At 41.5% G+C, this 21943-nt stretch overlaps 3 protein-coding genes across 4 annotated transcripts; 1 reads left to right on the top strand and 2 right to left on the bottom strand.

Annotated features, from left to right (window-relative positions):
- Window positions 1-458: 458 nt before the first annotated feature.
- ak3 (adenylate kinase 3) lies at window positions 459-6633 on the bottom strand. Its single transcript, XM_056433028.1, has 5 exons — window positions 6399-6633; window positions 4615-4734; window positions 4319-4491; window positions 2426-2544; window positions 459-1808 (listed from the first exon to the last, which is right to left on the bottom strand). The coding sequence occupies exons 1-5, from the start codon at window positions 6544-6546 to the stop codon at window positions 1697-1699; spliced, it is 672 nt and encodes a 223-aa protein (XP_056289003.1). The 5' UTR covers window positions 6547-6633; the 3' UTR covers window positions 459-1696.
- Window positions 6634-7279: 646 nt separating this feature from the next.
- rcl1 (RNA terminal phosphate cyclase-like 1) lies at window positions 7280-17011 on the top strand. The gene is made up of 9 exons (XM_056433022.1): window positions 7280-7505; window positions 7978-8049; window positions 8315-8490; window positions 9194-9268; window positions 9385-9509; window positions 9838-9963; window positions 10381-10537; window positions 15873-15976; window positions 16838-17011. The coding sequence occupies exons 1-9, from the start codon at window positions 7376-7378 to the stop codon at window positions 16989-16991; spliced, it is 1119 nt and encodes a 372-aa protein (XP_056288997.1). The 5' UTR covers window positions 7280-7375; the 3' UTR covers window positions 16992-17011.
- Window positions 17012-17035: 24 nt separating this feature from the next.
- Window positions 17036-21472, bottom strand: anxa3b (annexin A3b). Of its 2 annotated transcripts, XM_056433026.1 has the most exons (14): window positions 21403-21472; window positions 20806-20838; window positions 20671-20718; window positions 20465-20552; window positions 20188-20282; window positions 19989-20102; window positions 19644-19734; window positions 19447-19526; window positions 19173-19229; window positions 18817-18910; window positions 18198-18293; window positions 18005-18063; window positions 17581-17703; window positions 17036-17415 (listed from the first exon to the last, which is right to left on the bottom strand). In XM_056433026.1, exons 2-14 carry the CDS (start codon window positions 20815-20817, stop codon window positions 17359-17361), a joined length of 1014 nt encoding a protein of 337 aa, XP_056289001.1. In that variant the 5' UTR covers window positions 20818-20838; window positions 21403-21472; the 3' UTR covers window positions 17036-17358. The 2 variants fall into 2 exon arrangements, with proteins under 2 accessions (XP_056289001.1, XP_056289000.1); XM_056433025.1 differs by lacking the exon at window positions 21403-21472 and having other exon boundaries at window positions 20806-21378.
- Window positions 21473-21943: the final 471 nt, after the last annotated feature.

The raw sequence follows: 21943 nt of genomic DNA, 5'->3' as shown, positions 1-21943 counted from the left end.
GAGGTAGATACAGAACAGGATATGTGGAAACGATATTTAAGTTTAAAGAGATTCAAGTTTTATTCAGATTTTATACTCAGAACTAAAATGAATGATTCACGTGTGGCTCTAATCTTTAGTAGCTAGAGATTACATGTGTGAAAATGTAAAACAATCTGGGGGTTAGAAAGTTTACCAGACATCTAGCTCGCTCCTCTCTGCTTGGGACTAATGACTCGAGCCTTCATAAAGTAGCAATAACATCCAAATCTCCAACAGTCTGCTGGCAATTTGCATTGTTGGTAATATAGGCACCAACATCAACACAATTATGATTGATTTATTTGTAACTATTTATTAGAGTGACAGTAAAAAGAAGCCTAGTCCACCGATTCTGCATTGTTTAATAAGACGATCTGTTTTAGAGCCATATGTGTCAAAATGAGTTAACAATAACTGTGAAGTTACTCTATAGCACATGGAGTTACTAGTATCAGAAGTTTATTGTGGCTTAAATATACATGAGACAGTTGTCTGTGAAGAGTAGATGTACTTTTAAGTATTGTATTCAAGTGTTGTAAGAAATACACACAGTACATTTCAGGAAACATTATTCAGTACATTTGAAGGGTAAGTTATCATTTCTGTAGCTTTTAACATGGTGAAATATTCTGAAGACGCGAGTACAAAAACATCAAACTGCAGATCCACTTTGAAGTCTGTCATATCTTCGAACAATATCCCTGTACAAACTGCTGAAAATGTTTAAGTTACTTCAGTTTTTCAATCAAGTTTTCAGCTGTCAAGTCACATTAAATGGCAAATATCAATATACATTTATAGACCGTCATAACAAGGAGTGTCTGGTTAAAATGGAAACATTGTATTTCAGAGGCATCGTGATTAAGACTTAAGGTGGTTAAAACAAGCTGTTACACAATGATGATTTGATTAAGAAATAAAAAATATTCTATATAAGTGTGGTTTATACATTATTCGATCTGTGGTCCATCTTCAGTAAAAGTATCAACAAACTACATTCACTGTGCTATTTGTTATCTTTAAAAGGCAGCAACAAGCCCTCTAGTGCAAAACTGAACTTACAGTGATTTGTTTAACATTTCAATTCAACAATTCCCTCTAATAATAACCCGTTGTGCAAGAAACAGTCGCAAGTACTCCATGCATTTGTGATACTTGGACAAAAATACTGTGAATATTGTTATCAAATGATTTTTTAGGGCAAAATGCAGGAAAGTCTCTTTAGCTCAAAATATCTTATTGCTTGGGCCCATTCATTTTATCGTCCCATTCATATTATTGTCGCTGCAATCAACTGAGAAAAGAAATCATGATTGCGATTTACAAAAGCTAAAAATGAAACAATTATATTCTAATCTACAGTTAAAGACCTTGACATTTGATTCAGTGAAGTCCTCTGGCTTTAAGGCACATTGTTCAATAAAGAGACCATCTTTAAATTCTAAAGCTAATTCCAGCAACATTGTGGAAACGGTGGCGTTCTCTCCAACAATATCTGCAATCTAATCTTTACTTCCTGACTAACTGCATGAGCTTGGTCCTCCTATTGAATATTCAGAATATATCATTACACAGATGGCACTCCTCTTGTTTTACACAAAGTGGCAGCTGACTGGACAGAGTGGTTTTTGGGAGTAAACGGTTAACTCTTCTCTCCAACATCTGTTCAGGCTTTCTATACAACTTTCTGTTTGACGGGGGAGAGTTTCCTGTGGAGGAAAGCCTCGACGTGCGGCCAGATCTTGTTGGTTTCTGTCCCGGAGAAGATCTCCAGTATGCCTTTGCTCCTGGAAAAGCAGAGGAAATCCAAAATCAGATCTTACTACGTGAATTATGTGGGTTACTTGCCTGTACTTCTTTAAATGATGAACAGCCTCACACACGCTGTGGTAAAGAGAAGTGGCACACTAGCTGAGCACATCCCTGTGGTTTGAGGGGAACACAGAGTTGTATGTTTTCCCGCCTAATTAGTCCAGAAATAAGAATGACGATGAATGTACAAACTGGGCCTGGCAAGTCTCGTATTTGTACTTTTTGTTTCATTTTTCCTTTCTTGGTTTATTGATTTTTTGTCAACTTCTAAGATAGAAAAATATATTTAAATAAACGCTTGTATTATATTTAATTAGAAGAAAATTGGTGTTTTCGATAAATAGCTTGTCCTCTAGCCTTTTTATTTAAAATCATACATTTTGTCGGGAGGCCAGGGGTCAAGGTTCAGTGGCATTTGCATATGGTCTTTTACTTTGTACACTTCAGTGAGATATTAAACTAACTTCTGCTCATCTTACCTTTAGGTTCTGTGTCTAGAGCTGCAAAAGAGGTTACTCTTAACAAGCAACGTCAGAATGTAATCGACACAGACGAATATAGGTGAATGTATATTTTGATTTATCTGTACTACCTGTAGTACTCTAAGACAGGCTCCGTCTGGATTTGATAGGCCTTCAGTCTCTGCATGACCGTCTCTGGCGTGTCGTCGTCCCTCTGGACCAGAGGCTCCCCCGTCACATCATCCAAACCCTGAGGGAAACACATACACTCCCGTTAATGCCGACTTAAGTAGTCAAACACTACAACTATACAGCTGTAACAGTACTTTTTAAATGCAGGGTTTTTTGCAAGCTGCAAATCCATGGATGATGTCTAATAAGAAGAAATACCAGCTGAGCCAGAGTTGCTTAAGAAAGACTTGAGGCACTGTGTAACTTCCAGCTATTGTACTAGTCCACAACCGAATGATTTATGCAACACAGACACGGCCAGGGGCCGAGAATGTAAACACCGCTTAGGACACATAGATGTTGCCTTTGCTTTCAAACCAGTCGAACAAAGAGGAGACACATGGTCGATAGTAGCAACGCTGAATAATGTAAAAAAAATTGAATGTGAAAGGTTTTTTTTCTAGTTTTTTTTCCTGATCCTATGTGAGGTCAAAGGTCAGGGATGTTGTATGTGTACAGATTGTAAAGCCCTCTGAGGCCAATTTGTAATATTGGGCTATATAAAATAAACTGAATTAAATTGAATATATGTCATCGCTATGTTTCCATTGAATCCACGTTGACAAACACAAACCAGAATAGCAGTTAGATAATTATCTCAAACAGTCACATGACCTATGAGCACACCATATCTGTTATAGCCACATGCCTGTTTCCCAGCAGACATTTCCCCTTGTCACAGTAAGGAATGCACAGGTGTTACTAATATCATTAACGACGACTCGGCTCTGTTCAAGTGAACCTGTAAGTCACAGCAGCGAGCCAGCATGCACAGTACCAGGACCCTGAAAGAGAAGCAGCTGAAGGGAATTAACTCATCATCAATTTTATAATTTACACCTGTGACATGTAACACGGTTGTGGGAAAGGTCTAAATAACACAAAGTGGATGTCTGCTGTATCATTCATATAACATTTGTGAATACAAACTAAACACAGAGTAGAGCTGAGGCTGAAGTATTGGACAAATACATTTTTCTGACATGCTGGTTGTTGACCATCCGGAGGACATGTTCCGCAGTAAATTTCTCCAGGAAATCCATTCAGTAGTTGTTGGACCGACCAACAGCCTAACAGACCAAGGTTGCCATCTCTACAGCCGCTAGCATGACTTCAGGTGCATTGAACTTACTTAATTAGAAGGACGAGAAGCAAAGTGTGCAAATATCACAACACTTCTTGAACCACAAATAATATAGGTCATAGTAATAGCTTGAGGTACATCATGCCTACTGCATCCCTTCCTAGTATCAGTCTACCCATGTGTGTATTTCAGCAGATGATATATTATGAAACATGCAGAGACTTGCTTCTTCTCTTTACATGCACAGGCCCTGAGGTGCATTCATGCCTCAAACTATTCAAGTTGTTCTGAGTGCATAAGTCAGTTCTCTGGTACAATACGTACCTGATGAAATTAACTCTTAAGTGTGTTCACTGTTTTAAGGGCGGGTTACAACTGCTTCAAGAACTAGAAGAAAGAAGAAACACTGCCATTCTTTTAAAACCCTTGATCGTCATTCCACTTATTGAGTATGTTTCTTTTGCTTTGTCTCTCTCCAACAGGATTGTGAGGAGTAGACTGAAGCCAATGATTAACTCCTCCAGACTGCAGGAAATCTAGCAGGAACGTGCTTCAAGTCACTGCTTTAGTGAGAGCATGTGACCCATACACTTTAGCTCTGAATAATCCAGCAGTTACACACCAACAGGTGAAGTAATTCATAAACCTGCACTCTGCCTATATGGTATATATAGTTAAAGGAGTAATAGGTGAGAGGGGATGTACTTACAGAGACTTTAGGAGGGTTGAAATCGATGTTGTAGACTCTACCGCTGGCCAGGTGAGTCCAGCGTGAGGTGAGCCTCTGTTTTATGGTCTGGAAAGGTACATTGAGGTTAATGACTGTGTCCACGTGGTAGGCGTCATCCAGAGCTTCGGACTGGGATACGGTACGAGGGAAACCTGGTAGAGATGGTAAAGCAAGGCAAAAGTTACAAAAAGAAAGAAGGTGATACATAACTATACCAAAGTCCCATCATGCAGTTGGGTTCATCAATAAAGCCCAGCTGATATGATCGATCCTACCATCAATCAGCCAGCTACTCTGATCCATCGCTCTCAGGTCGCTGAGTATGAGACGAGACATTACGTCATCGGGTACCAGCTGACCCTGATCAATAGAGGACTTCATCAACAGGCCGAGCTCTGATACACACACACACACACATACACACACACACACACACACACACACACAAAACAAAGAGAAAGAGAGGAGATGCTGTCAATTACAAAACTCTTACTGAAATGAATTATCTCCAGGAAATAAAACGTTTGTATGATTTTAGCTGCTTCAACTCTGGCAGTGTTTGCAGTGAGTCCCTCATTGTATATTGTCAAGCGTTTAACGCCACAGAACTGTAGTTTAACATCAAAATATTTACAGATATATAATATGCAATGCTGGATGACCGAAATATGTATATAATAGTGCACAAAACAGTTTGGACTTCTTGGGTTTGAATACCTAACAATAATCATCATACACTCAAGCTACACAACCAAAAAAGATAATGCTGTAAATCTACTTAATAGCACATTTGACAGAATAATGGATAATAGAGGTTCAGGCATGAGATGAGCTGAAGAAATGAATTTCCTGCAGCCTTGCGGAAATGACCTAAATATACAAATATGCTGCTGTGATGTAACCATAATAAAAAGCAATGGGTCAAACACAAGTCACATACAGCGGCTAAGATTTAACAAGGAAATGAACACAACAATGACTGTTATTCTGTGACAAACATGGACTACTGAATGAGTTGCAGTTTCCTTTGTTTGCTTATCAAATATGATAACTGAAGATGGCACACCAGTACGCCCTGGGCTGGCCCACTGAACCCTGAACTAGGTGTTTAGAAAACGAATTAATTGTTGCATTGCTCCCAGTTCATCAAGGCAAGTATTGGCAAAGTATGGAGGACTCTGCTCCGGATACACCTGATCAGTTGGTTTGAAAGATTGTGATCATAGTGTTTATTTGCAGTGCACACACCCAAACAGACATTTCTAATGTTCAGTTTGAGTTGTGAGAAGCTACTCAGACGCCCTCGGGAACTGAAAGGTCATCGGTTTAGTTCCAAGGACTGTTTAGAAAGATTTACACAGAGGAAGTCAATAAGACAAACTGATTTGACTACCAACTGCTGCAGTGGAGCCGATCAGCTCAAAAATGTCTGCATGTGCACGACAGTTTAACAGGATGTGATGAGTGGGAGAGCAGACACTCCAAACCCCACTGTAACCTTGTCTTTCTGCTTAGACCCTCAGCTGTAAAAACACACCTCTTGCTCCATAGTCCCTCCTATCAAGGAACAAAGGTGCAACCCTCCTTATCTTTAGCTCTCTTTATCTTCCTCCAAGGTGATATTGAGGGGCAGTGGGGCCTCCTTCCTGAGCTCAGGTAATGTGTCAGGCGGGTTACATGTTTCCAGTATACACAGAAAAACAACATTGGGTGTAATCATGCAAGTCAGTTTGACCTTGGATCATGAGAACAACAGATGCTCACTCAGTCACAGCAAGACAATAAATCAAACAGGAACATGATCAGTCCTCTAAAAAACGTTAGAGACTTTATATTACACACTAATATATATATATATATATATATATATATATGCATATATCTTGTGTGTAATAATCTGCTTATATTTAGTTTTGAGCATGATAATAAATGATGTAAATAAACATTCTATAAAAAATAACATTTCTGAAGTGTATTTGTGTTAAACGTACAACATTTGAAGTTGCAGCGTTGTGTTTTAATGCACATTGACACTGGGAAAGACAGGACGGTATCTTACCGGTTTGGGCATTGATGTTGGCTCTCAAAATGTCCCCACTAGAAATGTGTTTCAGTCCAAAAGTTTTGGTTATCCGCGCAGACACAGTTCCTTTGCCCGACCCCGGAGGTCCCATGATGACAGCACGAAAAATCCGCTGAAGAACCATCTCTGCACGAGTATTTGTTCAAAGTGAGTATTTAGCTACAGAATATAGCCGGATCCTTCCCACGAAACCTCTTTAGATGCTCCGCCGACGCTGGAACCGAGACGACTAAGTGCGCAACGAAAAGTGGGCGCGTCTTTTGCAGTCTCGACTTTTATTTAACGCCACAAGGAAGAGGAAGAGGAATCCTACGAGCAGTGAAGTGGCAGCGAGGCCAGCTCCGCTCCACCGACCAGCCTCGATCCGCACCGTAAAGAGCTCCTTTGTCAGGCGTGTAGACACACTACCTCACCAATGCCACTGTTTACTAAGGATGCACACTATTCACTGTAGGTCGGAGCTATAGCAAGGTTATGTAATTGATCTACCGAGAGGGAGAACGCGTGTTGACACGGTTGCGGTGATTAATCCCCTCCGTGGACAGACCTGCAGAATAGCATGCAGACATGCTGGGTCGAATACAAACCAGTCTCTCTATTCAGCCTCTAAAACAAAAGAAAGGAGTTTTTTGAGCGATATGCAATCTCCGGTTTACTTTGATTTGCTTACAGTCTGCAAAACAGATGATAGAGATAATCCTTGCCATTTATGGCGGTAACCCATGTGTTTACATTTTTGATCACGTTATGTGTCTTTTAGACCCAAAGCTCTCGCCACGCCCACCGTGGTTTGATGAATGGTTTCCTGGCGCCATATCGTGGCGGAAAGCAGCGACGTTCCGTTTAAAAAACTCACTTTTGTCCCTCCAGCGTTTCCGTATATTCGCCTCCCACCGACTACTTCCTGAACTAACACACGTGGATTTCCACTGAGTCCAGGCAGAAACAATAACATGGCAAGCCATGGGCTCGCCTACGACGGCTGCAATTTCTTCAGACAGAGGCTAGTTTTATCCACACTCAGCGGGAAGCGTGTTAAGATCTCAAACATACGGTCCAAAGACGAAAACCCGGGGCTGCGTGGTGAGTTGCATCTTCACTCTGCATGTGGCGTCGCAGTTAGCTTGGCGGCTAACGTGCTAGCTCTTACGCAGTTGGGAGTCGGATGTGGGGAAGCCATGGGGCAAGCGTGTAGATGTGAGATGCATTATATCTTACCTCGCTGCACAGAGTTATGTCGTTGTTTGCTTGTCGAGAGCTCTGAACCTGTGTGTGCGGAGGTGTGTCTCATTATTTAGAGCGACTCGTGGCACATGTGAGTGGGGCTGATCAGAAGTTGCCACAGGACCTAACTAATCCACTTGTTTACATCCATATGTTTGACATACTGTATGCAACATACCGCATGAGTTTGTTTTCCCCAACTTGTTGATTATTTAAAGTTGTGACAGACTTTGCTTAAATGGAAGAAAACATGTATTTAATCCTGAGATTCAGCTGTTGTAAGATGTTTGGTTTGACTAGCTAATTGAATAACTTTCTCTGTCTTTTTCAGATTTCGAGGCCAGTTTCATAAGACTGTTAGACAAAGTGACAAATGGCTCCAAAATAGAGATTAACCAAACAGGTGAGTGTTTTCATTAGGAACATACCGTGTACTGCTCGGGATTGATCAACACCAGCAGACTGACCGAGACGGACATCTTTGATATGAATACCAGGATTTTAGCAGAAGTTATTGAGTGTTTTCATTATGTTACATCTCATGTGTACGTAGTCTTTGCATGTGGTGTTAGGTGTAGTAATGTTCAGCTTCATTACAGCAAGACTTTAAAGTACTACATATTATGTTATGGACTCACTCTCTGTCCCCGTGTGTCTGTCTTCATAAGGTACTATGTTATTCTACATGCCCGGCTTGTTGCTTGGCGGCTCTGTGGAACACGACTGTAACATGCAGCGCTCGGTTGGCTACTACCTTGAGGCCCTGCTCATGTTGGCTCCATTCATGAAGACTCCTCTAAAGGCCACACTGAGGGGCGTCACCAACGACCACGCCGACCCGACAGTGAGGACACACGCATGCATGCACTCGAATACCGTCTAACTATTTATTTTTGTACTTTTAGTACCTTCTGATTTGTTTTAGAATCAAATATCTTGTGAACACCAGGTGGAGCTGAATCATGCCTCTGCAAAGAAACCTGTCAACTTCTTTAAACATTTAATTTGTGGGTACATCCCACTTGGTCACTGCTCTTAGTCTAGTGCACATATCCTGTCATTCAGTTATGTCTGTGCAGACCAACAATGTGGGTGTCTCCACAGGCTGTGTATGTCTGAGGTGGAGTTTGAGAGTAATATAATGGATTTAGGGCAAAGACGCATTCAGGTTTTTGAATAAATCCAGACGTTTGTATTCAGACTTGAGTCTTAAAATGTTCTCAGTTTCTGGTTTACATATTTAAGAATGCAATTTGTTCTCTTCATTCTGAGTCACACCCATTTTTGACCCTGAGTTTGTTTGCATGTTTTAACATGTTATAGCAGGCTAGTCTCAGCCACTGCATCATTATGTTTGTGTGTGTGCGTTTGTATAACACATGTATAATGTCAACCAAGCACAGACAAGAAAGCAGAAATAACTATTGGGGATTCTGAAGAGAGGGGATGTCACGGAAAAATAAATGCTGCTGCGATGGGAAACAGTACATCTCTAATATGTACTAGTGAAGCATGTTTTAAGGATGTTAACACTCTGTCTCCTGCAGATCGACATGCTGAAGGCCACAGCCCTTCCTCTGATGAAGAAGTTTGGCATTGATGGAGAGGGCTTTGATCTCAAGGTGAGGACACACTGGTGGTCTGTTGATGAGCATGGTGTCATGTTATACATTCAAATATAGTGATGCAACTTTAGACAATCCATCTCTTGTCTCACTCTCTGTTACTGCTCCCTCAGGTGGTGAAGAGGGGTATGGCGCCTGGTGGCGGAGGAGAAGTATTTTTCTCATGTCCTGTTAGCAGAACCATCAGACCAGTGCAGCTGACTGACCCAGGAAAGATCAAGAGGATCAGAGGAGTGGCGTATCCTTCTCATGCTCAGTCATGACTTTCTTTTCACTTGTAGACTAATGTGACACAAATGGTCAATTACAAGCCTTTTCAGTCCTGTTGTATTTTGTTGTCTAATCTATTAATTATTCATGTTATAAATAGGGATATTGTGCGAAATAACAATTTCCTCTTGTAATATCCTTAAGCCTAATGTGATGGCTTCAGAATGCCAAATACCTTCTCAAAGCAAATCCTCACATTTGAGTCGCTGAAAAAGTGGCTTTCGATTCCCATCGTGAATGTCGAAAACTAAACGTTACGGTTTCTCAAGTTTGTCCCCTTGACTTTCTCAACTCAGATATTCAGTTCGAGTTTCTCCTCAGATGGCCAACAGGATAGTGGATTCAACCAGGAGCGTCCTCAACCAGTTCATTCCAGATATTTACATCTACACCGACCACATGAAAGGCGCCAACTCTGGCAAGTGAGTATCTCAACTTTCATAAAAAATAAAAAGTCCTCAAACCATCATTAGGTACAATTCATACTGACAAACTGGACCGACACCATAGCATATTGGTTATATGGGCGGCTTTAGCTCAGTGGGGTAAGAGGGCCGTCCTGCAACCGCAGGGTTGTGGGTTCGATCCCCGCTCTCCCCATTAGTTGCAAGTCGATGTGTCCTTGAGCAAGGCACTGAACCCCCAGTTGCTTCCCGGGCGCTTCACCGCAGCCCACTGCTCCTTAATAACTAAGGATGGGTTAAATGCAGAGAACTAATTTCCCCTTGGGGATTAATAAAAGTGTATATTCTATTCTAAACATAGCCTGGGAAAACACCGTCAAATATCCCAGCGTATTAATCGCTAGACACAAAGTAATTCATGTTGGGTGACTGCAGGTCTCCAGGTTTCGGTCTCACCCTGGTAGCAGAGACGCTGAACGGCACCTTCCTCAGTGCTGAGATGTCGTCCACACCGCAGGGGCAGGGAGACCCCATGCTTCCAGAGGACCTCGGCAGGAACTGTGCCAAACTTCTTTTGGAGGAGGTGCATCGGGTAAGGATTGAAAAAACAAACATTCAATACGTTCTACACACTCGTAACGTTGTCCATTCAAGCAAAGCTCCAGATCTGAGTCTTTTTAGCCTGAGATCTGGTTTATTGTGGTGTAAGTGAACATAATTGTAAGTGGTGAGGGTGAGTGGCTCACTACCTTTTGTCTGTGGTTACATTTTAGTCTGTAAGTTCATCTTAGTCAAAGTTCCTCCATCACTTAAAGGGATAGTTCGGCTTTTTTCAACTGAGGTTGTATGAAGTTCTCATCCTACCTGCAGTAGATGGTCAGCATGCCCTGAGTTTGGAGAAACTGACTGAAGTACCAACACAGCCGCAAAGCAATGTACTACTGCGGGCAGGGGAAGCAGAGCAACTTGGAACTAAAATGATCTGTTCCTTAATTTTAGAGTACTTCTCTTTTAAAATCACCACACTTAGTTGACGAAACAGAATAAATAATTTTCAGTTTTGTCCCTTGAGGAATATATTTTAATTACAGTGTGGACTAAACTTTTTCGTAGGTTAAAATAAGTTTTTCAGCTGCCCTTGACCACATCAGTACACTGCTTTGCTCCCATGATGGTACTCCTGTCTCTTTCTCCAAACTGGGGCCTGCTAACTATTAGTACAGAGGACAGCAACACAAACCTGGAACAATCTGATGCTGATGTGACCTAATTCTATTGTCCCAGTCTGGACTCACTTAATCTCCAAGGGCTATCTAGTAAAATAAAGGTTAAATGTAGCGAGGCAGACCAGAGAGGATTAGCAAACACAAACTGCATTGTGACTGTTAAACGTGCTCGCGATTCAATCACTGGGAGGGGGGAAGAAAGCGACGTATTCTCTTTAACTTTTACTTTTGGGGAGGCTTTTGGGTTTAATTTAAGAATGTGCTTTATAGGCAGAAGTGTCTCTCCTCAATATACAATAATACTTTGTGATAAAGCATTTACAAAAAGGCAAGACATTGTATTACAGGGTATACTGATTACATGCATCACACATAGGTTATATTGTAGAATAAACTCTCTATATAAATACTAAAATGTTAATATGTGCTCCTGTTTATGCACCATTCAAACACCGTAGTCCTAGATAGCTTTCTTATGAGAAATAAAACATTGCTTTTAAATAGGGATAATATAGATAGATGGATAAGCCCTGCGGGGTTCTGGTGCGCGTGAGATGCACATGCGTTTGGGTCATCGAGAGGAAAAAGTTGTAAAACAACCCGACCAACAGGATCTTCTTTCTTTGGTTATAATGTTGAACCCTCTTTTACATTGAGACCGAAAAATTCCCGGTTACGTTGATTTGTCTTGCAGCCCTGTGGTGCTGTTAATACACGACTACATGTGTGCTTGTTAATGGTCTATTCATTCCGAGCTCTCCGTCTAATGATCTACACCTAGGAGACGTGTTCATGCTGGCCTTTGTCTGAGGATAAATTCACTTTAAATTGCAAGCATTCCAACAGACGTTATTATTCATGGTTTGTGTTTCAGTGGCTCTGATACTACAACTCGTTCCTCGCCTTACTTATCTACAACGAAACTGCCATTCAAAATTCCACTTGTGTCCTGCTTTATTTGCCTAATTGAAGCAGCCATTTTGGTCACCTGCCTGGACTCATCTCCCTAAAGTCTGATTTACAGATTACATCCAATGTTTTTTTGGATACTTTTGAAGGGATGCGTTTTCTTCAAATGCAGAGCGGCCACTTTAATGTAGTAAACAGACTTCACAGTCAAACGTTATCTGTTGCCTCTTGTGCGGTTTTGATTTCCCACCTGGTGGATTGCACTATTATGATTCTGCTTCAGTTCAACTCACTCAAGTAAACTTTAGAACACCTCCATCATCACTGGAGGATGCGACGGGTCACACAGCAGCTGAAGCATCAGTTTTCAGCTTGTCCCGGACAAATCAAAATTCTGGGGGAATACCTGACATAGACGGTCAGGACACATTATGCCATGCTGCCCTGGTCTGCCAGCATTCTCCAGGAATGACTCCAGTCTGGAATTCAACTGGGAAACAGTTCATGGGCAGAACCTCAATGTAAAAAAAAAAAAAATGGCATTTCCATTTAAATCAAATGTTTGGGTCATGCATTTTCCCGCTTCCATCGATTGCAGGCTGTAGCTTGGTGAATTAAGCCATCATTGACATATGTCTATGTAGAAAAAATGTGAGCCTTGCTTTAGAAGAGGCTCCTTGTCCCGTCAGGACTTACAGCTTCTGATTTATCGTTCCTCGTGACACTTTTGTTACATGCCACTTTCTCACAATGTTTTTTGGCTGAGGCTGAAGAGGCTGACAACAACCCACACGTGAACAATCTCATTATAAAATAAAAAAGAATGAAAGAGCCATTATGATTAAAAGCAGAAATTTGAAACAACATCAATTTAAATCCCATATGTCTGTGCAGAGGTCAAAAGTGAGTCATCATTTCAGCAGTTAAGGGACGCGTCAGCTGAAGAGCGATTGTCCGAACAAGCTCGATGAATGAGATTTCTTGAGAGGTGATTTACGGTGATGTTTGAGGCCGGATAAAAAGTCCCATATGTTTCCATATCTTTCTGCCCGTGTAGTGTTTCCCCAGGCGGGACTTACAGTAGTAGCTGTAAGACTGACTTACTTGGCTGCAAGTAAAACGGATACAGGCAAAAATAACGTCACATAATCGGAGGAAAAAGAGCTCACCTCATCAGAATTGGTCCAATTAGATCCAGTGATTGTGTGACTTGAGTTTGCCTCCACATGTTCCCCTCAGCCCCCTCAGAAGAGCCATGTGAGTCCAGTTAGCTGGTCAGGGTGGTGCTGATTAGCTCTGACACAGGAATATTGTTGGACGCATCCAAGTGGGTAGCTCACGCTTCTCTCGAGCAGCCACTGAGGGTGGACTGAACATTTTGAGTTACATTTTCTTTTTTATGTATACAGCTGCTGATAGAAAAGGTAGATAGTCTTTGAATAACTGCTTATTTTAATACCCTAACTGCAGCAGGAGGACAGGGTGATCACTAGAGCTGAGAAGAGTGATTCTTTTGTTTGAATAGTTCTTTTTAACCGAGAAAGTAAAGGAGATTAGCTGGAGTCGCATGAAAGGGCATGTGCCCTCTGTATCCCGTGTCCTGTTTGTTTAAAGGTTAATCAGTACCGTCTTCTTGTAGTAAACCAAAGCTACATGATGGACATTTTGTTTTTGGAAGCAACATCAACACAGGACGCGAGCTGACGTGAGTGGTTCCAATTTTGTTGAGTTTTTGATATTAAGTGATCCAAGATGGCACCAACTTGGCTGCGTGTATTTTTGTGTTGGGAGTTTTGTCATGTAATCAAAGTATTTCAGTTTATTGTTCTCAATAATCTCAGGATGAGGTTTTTCTACTAATGTAAATGTTCAATGTTAAACTAACAAATACAAAATATGGATACCTCCTTAGTTGGCCTGTTTACACCTAGTTTCTTTCCCCCGTTTGTTTGAAAGGGGGTTGCAGTGGCTCGAAGGATTCATGGGACTTTTCCCATGAGGGCCTCGTGGCTGGTTGCTGTTTGGTCTCAGAGGCCTGAATCTAGCTGTCAGAGATGGCACTGATGCATTTTATTTTTCGTGTTTTACTGAAATTAAGCCGCTTATTGAAAAGGATACCGAACAAAAAGTGGGAAACCAGACATTTCCGGGAAAATGGAAAAGGTCAAGTTGACACAACACTTTTTCAATGGTCAACTAAATGTGCTCTCAAAGGAGGTTTTATCCAACGACGATGACACCCTCTCACATTTCCCACATTTAAGAATTGGTAATGTTTCTACTGGAGGCAAATTGTGATCAGTAGAAATGTCTTCGATGTAGAAATATGAAAAATTCCAGATGGATGCGCTTGACGGAATGAGTAAAATGGTGGAACTAATTTGTGCAGGAGGTGTAGGTTTTTGTAAGATTGTATAGTTGAAGTCATGAGATATTTGTTAAGGATTTTAACAGCATACCAAGTTTGATAAAACTCATTCATTGAGATGGAATGCAAAAGCTCTGCCTCATTGGCAGGAAAGGCAATACAAACAACGTCTCCTTTTGGGTCATGTAATTATGTAATTGAAATTATTCCTGCTGTCACTCTGCCATAATACTGGGCCACATGCATACTTCGTTAGAATGAATGCACACTTCAAGAAACAGATTTTTTTTAGCTTACAATTCACAGACGGGCGGGCAATTTAATTTTCATTTGGCTTCTAACATGCTCTGGGTGCTCGTCTTCGTACAGGCTGGGGAATCCTAGCACATAGCTGAGGTCAAGTGATCACAACGACGTGTGATCACTTTCATACAGAGTCAATCTTCTGTCCTCTAAATGTCTTAGATGTCAAAGAAAGGGCGAAGTCCATGGCAACAGACTAGAAGGTCAGAGGGGGCCGGACAATGCAGCATTTTTAAAGAAAAGGAAGAGAACATGTTGTCGAAAGATAACAATAAATATATATTGTTTTTAACAACCCACTTTAGAAGATTTAAATGCATAATATGCACTTTTAGAAAATGATCACGGTTCTAAAAAGGCAACAGAACTGTAAATACATACACTACCGTTCAAAAGTTTGGGGTCATCCAGACAATTTCGTGTCTTCCATGAAAACTCACTTTTATTTATCAAATGAATTGAAAAATGAATAGAAAATATTGTGATGACATTGACAAGGTTAGAAATAATGATTAATATTTGAAGTATTACTTTTGTACTTCAAGCTCAAAGGAAGGCCAGTTGTATAGCTTATATCACCAGCATAACTGTTTTCAGCTGTGCTAACATAATTGCACGGGTTTTCTAATCAGATATTAGTCTTCTAAGGCGATTAGCAAACACAATGTACCATTAGAACACTGGAGTGATAGTTGATGGAAATGGGCCTCTATACACCTCTGGAGATATTTCATTAGAAACCAGACGTTTCCACCTAGAATAGTCATTTACCACATTAACAATGTATAGAGGGTATTTTTGATTAATGTTATCTTTATCGAAAAAACAGTGCTTTTCTTTGAAAAATAAAGACATTTCTAAGTGACTCCAAACTTTTGAACGGTAGTGTATGCTACATAAAGTTTAATATTTGTTTTTCAGACTGGAATTTGTGCCAGAGCTGAAAAACATGTGGCCTCTAAACCGAAGCCTCACTGTTTTGCAAGTGTTATCAGTGTTGGACCTGAGAGTCCATTCCCTGTCCGGGGGTCACCGAGTCCTTTTCAAACAGCTCCGCCTCCATGACGTATATTTCTGTTGTTGTAATTGAAACTCATCGCCCCTCCCCCTTTCTGTTTTAGGGTGGCTGCGTGGATTCATCCAATCAAAGCCTGACTCTGCTCTTGATGACCCTTGGACAACAGGACGTCTCTAAGGTTCTGCTCGGACCCCTCTCGCCATACACGTAAGTCACCATCACTCAATAGTACACGTATTAAGTTACGACTCCGATGCACTTCGTTATTCTTCTACTTGTCTAATCTTGGCAAGTGACCGTATTCCAAAGTTATTGTTCCGCTGTGGAGAATGACATGCTGGACAAATAAACACATAAAAACAGGCGAATAAACAGGCGCAAATGCTAGTTTATGGGGAATTCATGCGTGAGAAAATTGTTTTGTGTAACGGGCAGAAAAATAAAAACGGTTACATTCAATGGACTTTGGATCATTCTTTTTTTTTGCAGATTGATGAAGTGCTTTTGCATGCTTGTATTATCATCGGACTTTTCCAGCTGTGCAGTCCCGTGCTTGTTGAATGCATGATGAATTAATAGATTTATACAAGTTTTTGTAAGCAAATGGAAAACTAACAGAATACAAAGTTGATTTCAGACATCTTTAAAATCACGAATGTGGAGACGACTATGAACTGTCCATTTTCAGTTATCATGGTACCGGTGCTGTGTCCGTCTCAAGTACAGTACTATGATAACTGAAGATTGGCAGTGCCATCACAAGGCGCTCCTCATTACTCGGGTAACGCTGACTTATCTGAAGACTAAGGAAATCAACTTGACATGTTTGCATTGTTTTTTTTGTATTTTTAAATTGGAATATTTTACACATGTTAGCTTTAAGAATTTAAGGTAGAGGTTGGACTGATGGACTTTGCTGGTAACCTACGTCATGTGACGCACACGCCGTGGAGAAGACCGAGGACAGGGTGTACTATTTGTTGACAGTAGGACTAACAGCCAACTTGGGGTGAACGCCTATCCTACGTATCTCCCATTTTTGAATTTCTTCCCTCCCACCCTCTACAGAATCGAGTTCCTGCGACACATTAAAGATTTCTTCCAGATCATGTTCAAGATCGAAGTGCAGAAGCCTCTAGAAGACGAAAGGAAAGGGGGGGACAAGGTCCTGATGACCTGTGTAGGAGTCGGTTATAGCAACATAAACAAAACCCTGAAATAAAATATTTTTTTATAATCATGTCTTGTATCTCAGTTCACTAAGAGTATTTTCTTAATTTTTATTTGAAAGTTATGACCGTTTATTTGCGTTACAATATGCTGGAGTATAAATGTGGAGCTGAGGGGTAGCAGTCACATGGAATACAAACATGTCTATAAATTCAAAAATACATTTGACAGCATTTTCATATCTGCACTTCTTAAATCTGTATGTGTGCGTTAATCAGTCTGCACAGCACAGTTGAAAATTACTGGATCCCACATTCAAAAGCATTTCAAGACGGTTAGTTCAAATGTATAATACTGTCGGAAAGTGACCGGTCGTCCTCTTGCAGCCACATGCTGCTCATCACTGGAGTTGGAAGCAGTTAGTCTTGGCCACAAAGACTCTTGAGGGTGTCGCCATAACTGCTGGAAACCTCAGACTACACAAACAAAGGGGGGTGTGGGGGAGGGACAGGAAGTGTTTTAAGAAGACGTATCTTATAACAACCCAACAAAACGGTTGTCCAACTTTCTCAAAACAAGATGGCATGACATTTCTGTTGAGGTGCACATGTGACTTCATGTCTCTGGGCGTGTGCACTGACCTCTAACTGGGTGTAGAGGGAAGATCCAAACAGCTTCTTGTACTCTGCTCTGATGTCCAGCAGGTCGAGCTCTGAGCGACTGACGATGATCCTGGTCAGATCGGACTCTGTGGTCCCCGCACCCTGGACAAAGGAGCATATGGGAATGAAGCAAAAGGCATACATTGGCCTGTGTGTATAAATGAATCATCCTGCAGTAACTGCTGCGTCTGTCGGTGCCGAGCCGGTCACATGGTTTTGAGCCTGTTTACACAGTTCAACCAGTGGTGCATGTTTAGTCAAAGGCCACAATGAAACCGGCTTAGCATTCTTTTCCACACCACAGGAGACAAATACCAATGTCAGCTATGGCTAAAATGAGCGGGATGCAGCCAAACAATGTGGCTTTAGGGGTTTAAAGGGCCATTATGATACAGATGTTTACCTTCATGCTCTTGAAAAGCCTCTCAGCCAGGTATGCAGGAACATTCTTCACACACTTAACTAGACAAAAAGTAAAACGGGGTGAATCGATCACTATTCAATGTGAGGGTCAGAAATAGACAGTGATGCAGACTGATGCATTATAAATGATAATGCATTAGAAATAGACAGACAGTATGATGCATTAGTCTCACCAACTGCCACCAGTAGACTCTCCAAGTTTCCAGACATCTCGCTCTCAATGCTCTCCTGTAGAGTCTTCTTACTAATATTCTTGTACTCTACCAGAGCTGCCGAAACACAACAATACAACTGTTGAAGATCAGACGTAAGGAAACGTACATTTCTTTTATGAATATAGATGTGCAGCTATGCTGGCGGCAGTGCTCTGAGGATGGTAATATCGGTCCATCATCTATGTCATGGCCATCAACTTTGGGGCTCCACTGTCTTATCTATTATATCAAGAAACTTATTTGGATGGATTTCCACGAAATTAGATTTCTCTTTCCAATCCCGCCATCATAAGGTCAAACTTTTAGTTTGTGCGATGCTTTTGTTCGTTACCAAAAACACCACCATCAGTGTCGGCTGTTCTTTGTGTATAGAGCTGATCAGCAAATGTATGCAAGCTAAAGGTAACACGGTACCTGCTAAACATCAGAATTGTGTTTGGCCATGTACGCACGCTGACGTCGGCATCGAGCTCAAACCACCATTTAAAAAACCCCACAGAGCCGCTAACATCGCTGCACACGGGTCCGTTTGATTTCATCAGCAGCCACAGAACAAGCGTGTGAGGGGTGAACCCACTCTGTCGAAGCTGGGGAATACTCCTGTGGCACAAGACGTCAATAAACGCCCCCTCGTCAGTTCCCCACTTCTTTTCCCCTGCTTCATACAGGGCCTGGGGGGGGGGGGGGGGGGATAAGGGTGGAAGTGTGAAAATACATAGCGTTAGAATATACATGTGCATCGTAAAAAAAGTGCTCATTTCATGTTGAGGATGAAACAAACAGCAAGAGGGCTGCACTAGGGTGTGCGCTGCTCATGAATTTGAAAAGTCGAGCTAAGAATGCCAAAATAACACAAGTATGCCAACACTGCACCTTCAGATCGGTCAAAGTATCTAAACTGCTCCAAAGTGTTTTTCCAAGAAGTAAATATACCTTAGCATCTGCTTTAGCTTTGGCAGCATCCACATTGGTGCTCTCATCTCTCTTCCCCTGTGAGGAGAACCAGAAAAACATGTCATTTGTATGGGTAGAAGTGATCCATCATTATTCACTTTTAGCGACAATTCAGATTGACTCTTTTGCATTCAATTTTTTTAAAGATGGGATAGAAACATTTACAGCCGTCGAGCTACAATAAATTGAGTGCTTTAAGTCTGATTCTCACGAGTTGATAATGCGGTCACTGTTTTAATGTAACATACTGTACCTCAGCCAAGATGAGCAGTGCTTTGCCATAATCTCCCCCGACCTCCGACTGCAGATCATGAATCATCGATTTTCCAGTTTCTTGAATGAAATGGCACAATAGAGTCGATTTCACAACAATCCAGACTCATGGTGAACATTTGCCAACTGTTTCACAATAGTCGGAGTTTGTTTAATCTGTATACAACCAGCGCTTACCCGCGAGGTATGCTTCAGACAAGACCTTGATCTGCCTGTTGGATCGCGAGGCAAAGATTTCGGTCAGCGTGCTCTCGGTGGTCCCTGCTCCCTGTATACAAATCACAATTTTTCTTTTAGATGCACAAGTGAATGGTAACATTACAGCGGTCCTTACACCAAACGGGAGTATGAATCCAAAACAATCTAAAGCAAATAAAGTCTGTTTAAATAAATGAAACTTGAAATACTGGTGTCTTTGCTCCCGTTGATTCCTTTCGTTTGGTTTCTTTGAACACTGACGCACCAGCAGACCAGTACACACTCTGCTTTGAGGCAGGTTCATATATCATCTCACCGTCTCACCTTGATGGCTTTGATGACTTCCCGACAGTCGTAGATGGCAGGATCGGTTACCAGGGCGACCAGCACATCCTCAAAGTCTCCGTGGGTGTCGCCCTCTATGTCAGCTGCTAATTTCTGATGGAGGAAGGTTGATGCCCAACATTTTTCTCTGTCTTTGTCCAAACACTCAGAATTGTTCGTTAAAAGTCCATTTACATACCCTGCCTGTGGCTTTCTCGTAGGCCTTGGCAATAAGCTGACGCTGAGCATTACTTCTTTGGGTCAACACCTCAACTAGTGTCTTTTCTGTTGTACCTGTAGAGAAGAGACACAAAACAGGCTTATCACTTAGACTGTACTGCACTATACATGTATATAAAACGTGTCCCACTAGGAGACGTATGTGTGCGGTCATTAAAATAAGACTGAAGTTCTTCAAATGTTGGTCTGATAGAGCAGAGTACTGATAGTGATGACTCATTAACTTATTAACTTACCAACGCCCTCTATGGCTTTCCTTAGTGCAGACACATCTTCTTCCACTTTGAAGTTGGCCTTGTCCTTCACAGTTCCTCTTGCACTGGACTGAACACACAAACATCACACACATCCACCCATTGTCACTATCTATTCAAACTATTGCATCTCATGCACCATCATCATAATCTTAAGAACTAAAAAGGTAAGAGTGTGTTTGACTTACTGTCACAGTAAGGGAGGAGGGGGAGTCCAAGAGTAGGTCCAAGTCGTCCTACAACACAAGTCAATAAATGTGCTTTCATTATCAACTGTATTTTCTGTTGAAGGCCAGCAATCTCATTTAAATACAACTACTCACCCAGACAGACATTGTTGTGGTTGAAGTCTCAAACTGGGGAGATGTAAAAGCTCACAGTATCAGTATCACACATTTCCTCAGCAGTTCTGCTCAGGATTCACTCTCATCCTCTGACTCAATGCCTGCGAGTTTGGCATCCACTTTGGATAAAATAAACTCATCCTTTCTTCTAAATATAGTCATATGAATCCCTTTTAACTTACGTGAACTTGACAGTTAAAGGTCGACCAAGCCTAACAGTGAGAGGGGGGTACATTAACAATATGGATGTGTGTGCATGTATTAAGGTATACAGGTATGTGCATATATATGTTAATATGTGTGCAGGTGTTTGCATGTCTACCGTGTATAATATACAAAAAATATCACACAAAAAAGGTCGACCAAGCCTTCATACTTGTGTGGACACGTGTACGTGACTAGAACTGCAGAACATGAAAACTACAACATTGTAATGTCGACCGCTGCAGACTTAAATGCCATTTCCTCGATAAGCACATTTAAGCACACAAACAAAACAAACACGAAACACACAGAGAATAACTCCGTGTACATCCACACAGACTGCGATCACAAGTCAGACAACCGCCTTCTTACCTGAGTGAGGGCACTGGAGGAATTTCACCAGGTCCCAAAATCGCCACACCTTTCAGAGAAGTTGAAAATGGTCAACGCCCTTTTTTATCTGGAGGAAGTTGGAAACAAGAGACGATTCTTTCATAAACTCCTCCTCTCTGATGCGCAGTCACTGCTCTGCCCCGTCACGTCTGGGACGTGTACGCACGAGGGGGACTTCAAAATAAAAAAAGGACACAAGACACAAAACTCCAGATCCTGACTCTCTTTATTCTCACACACCCGGTAATAAGAGGACGCATGTGCAGGCAGCGTGCAGCGCAAGAACGTGATGTAAACAAACACAGGTCTACCCGAAGGGAAGCACTGCTCACCGTGGGAAGTGACTTCATTACACCTGGGGATGCTTCAGCTGTAAAATGAGACAAAAAGGAGAAAACATTTGACAACAATATCCTATTCCTGCTCTTCAGTTGTGTCTCTGCTGATTTAAATATAGTTCAGTAAAAAGTACAATAAATGAAACAAACAAACATGGAATAACAATTACATATATATGGAG

This window comes from Pseudoliparis swirei, chromosome 15, assembly GCF_029220125.1.
Source record: "Pseudoliparis swirei isolate HS2019 ecotype Mariana Trench chromosome 15, NWPU_hadal_v1, whole genome shotgun sequence".
Lineage (NCBI taxonomy): Eukaryota > Metazoa > Chordata > Actinopteri > Perciformes > Liparidae > Pseudoliparis > Pseudoliparis swirei.
The sequence above is the reverse complement of the archived record's forward strand: the minus strand, read 5'-3'. Positions and strand labels throughout refer to the sequence as shown.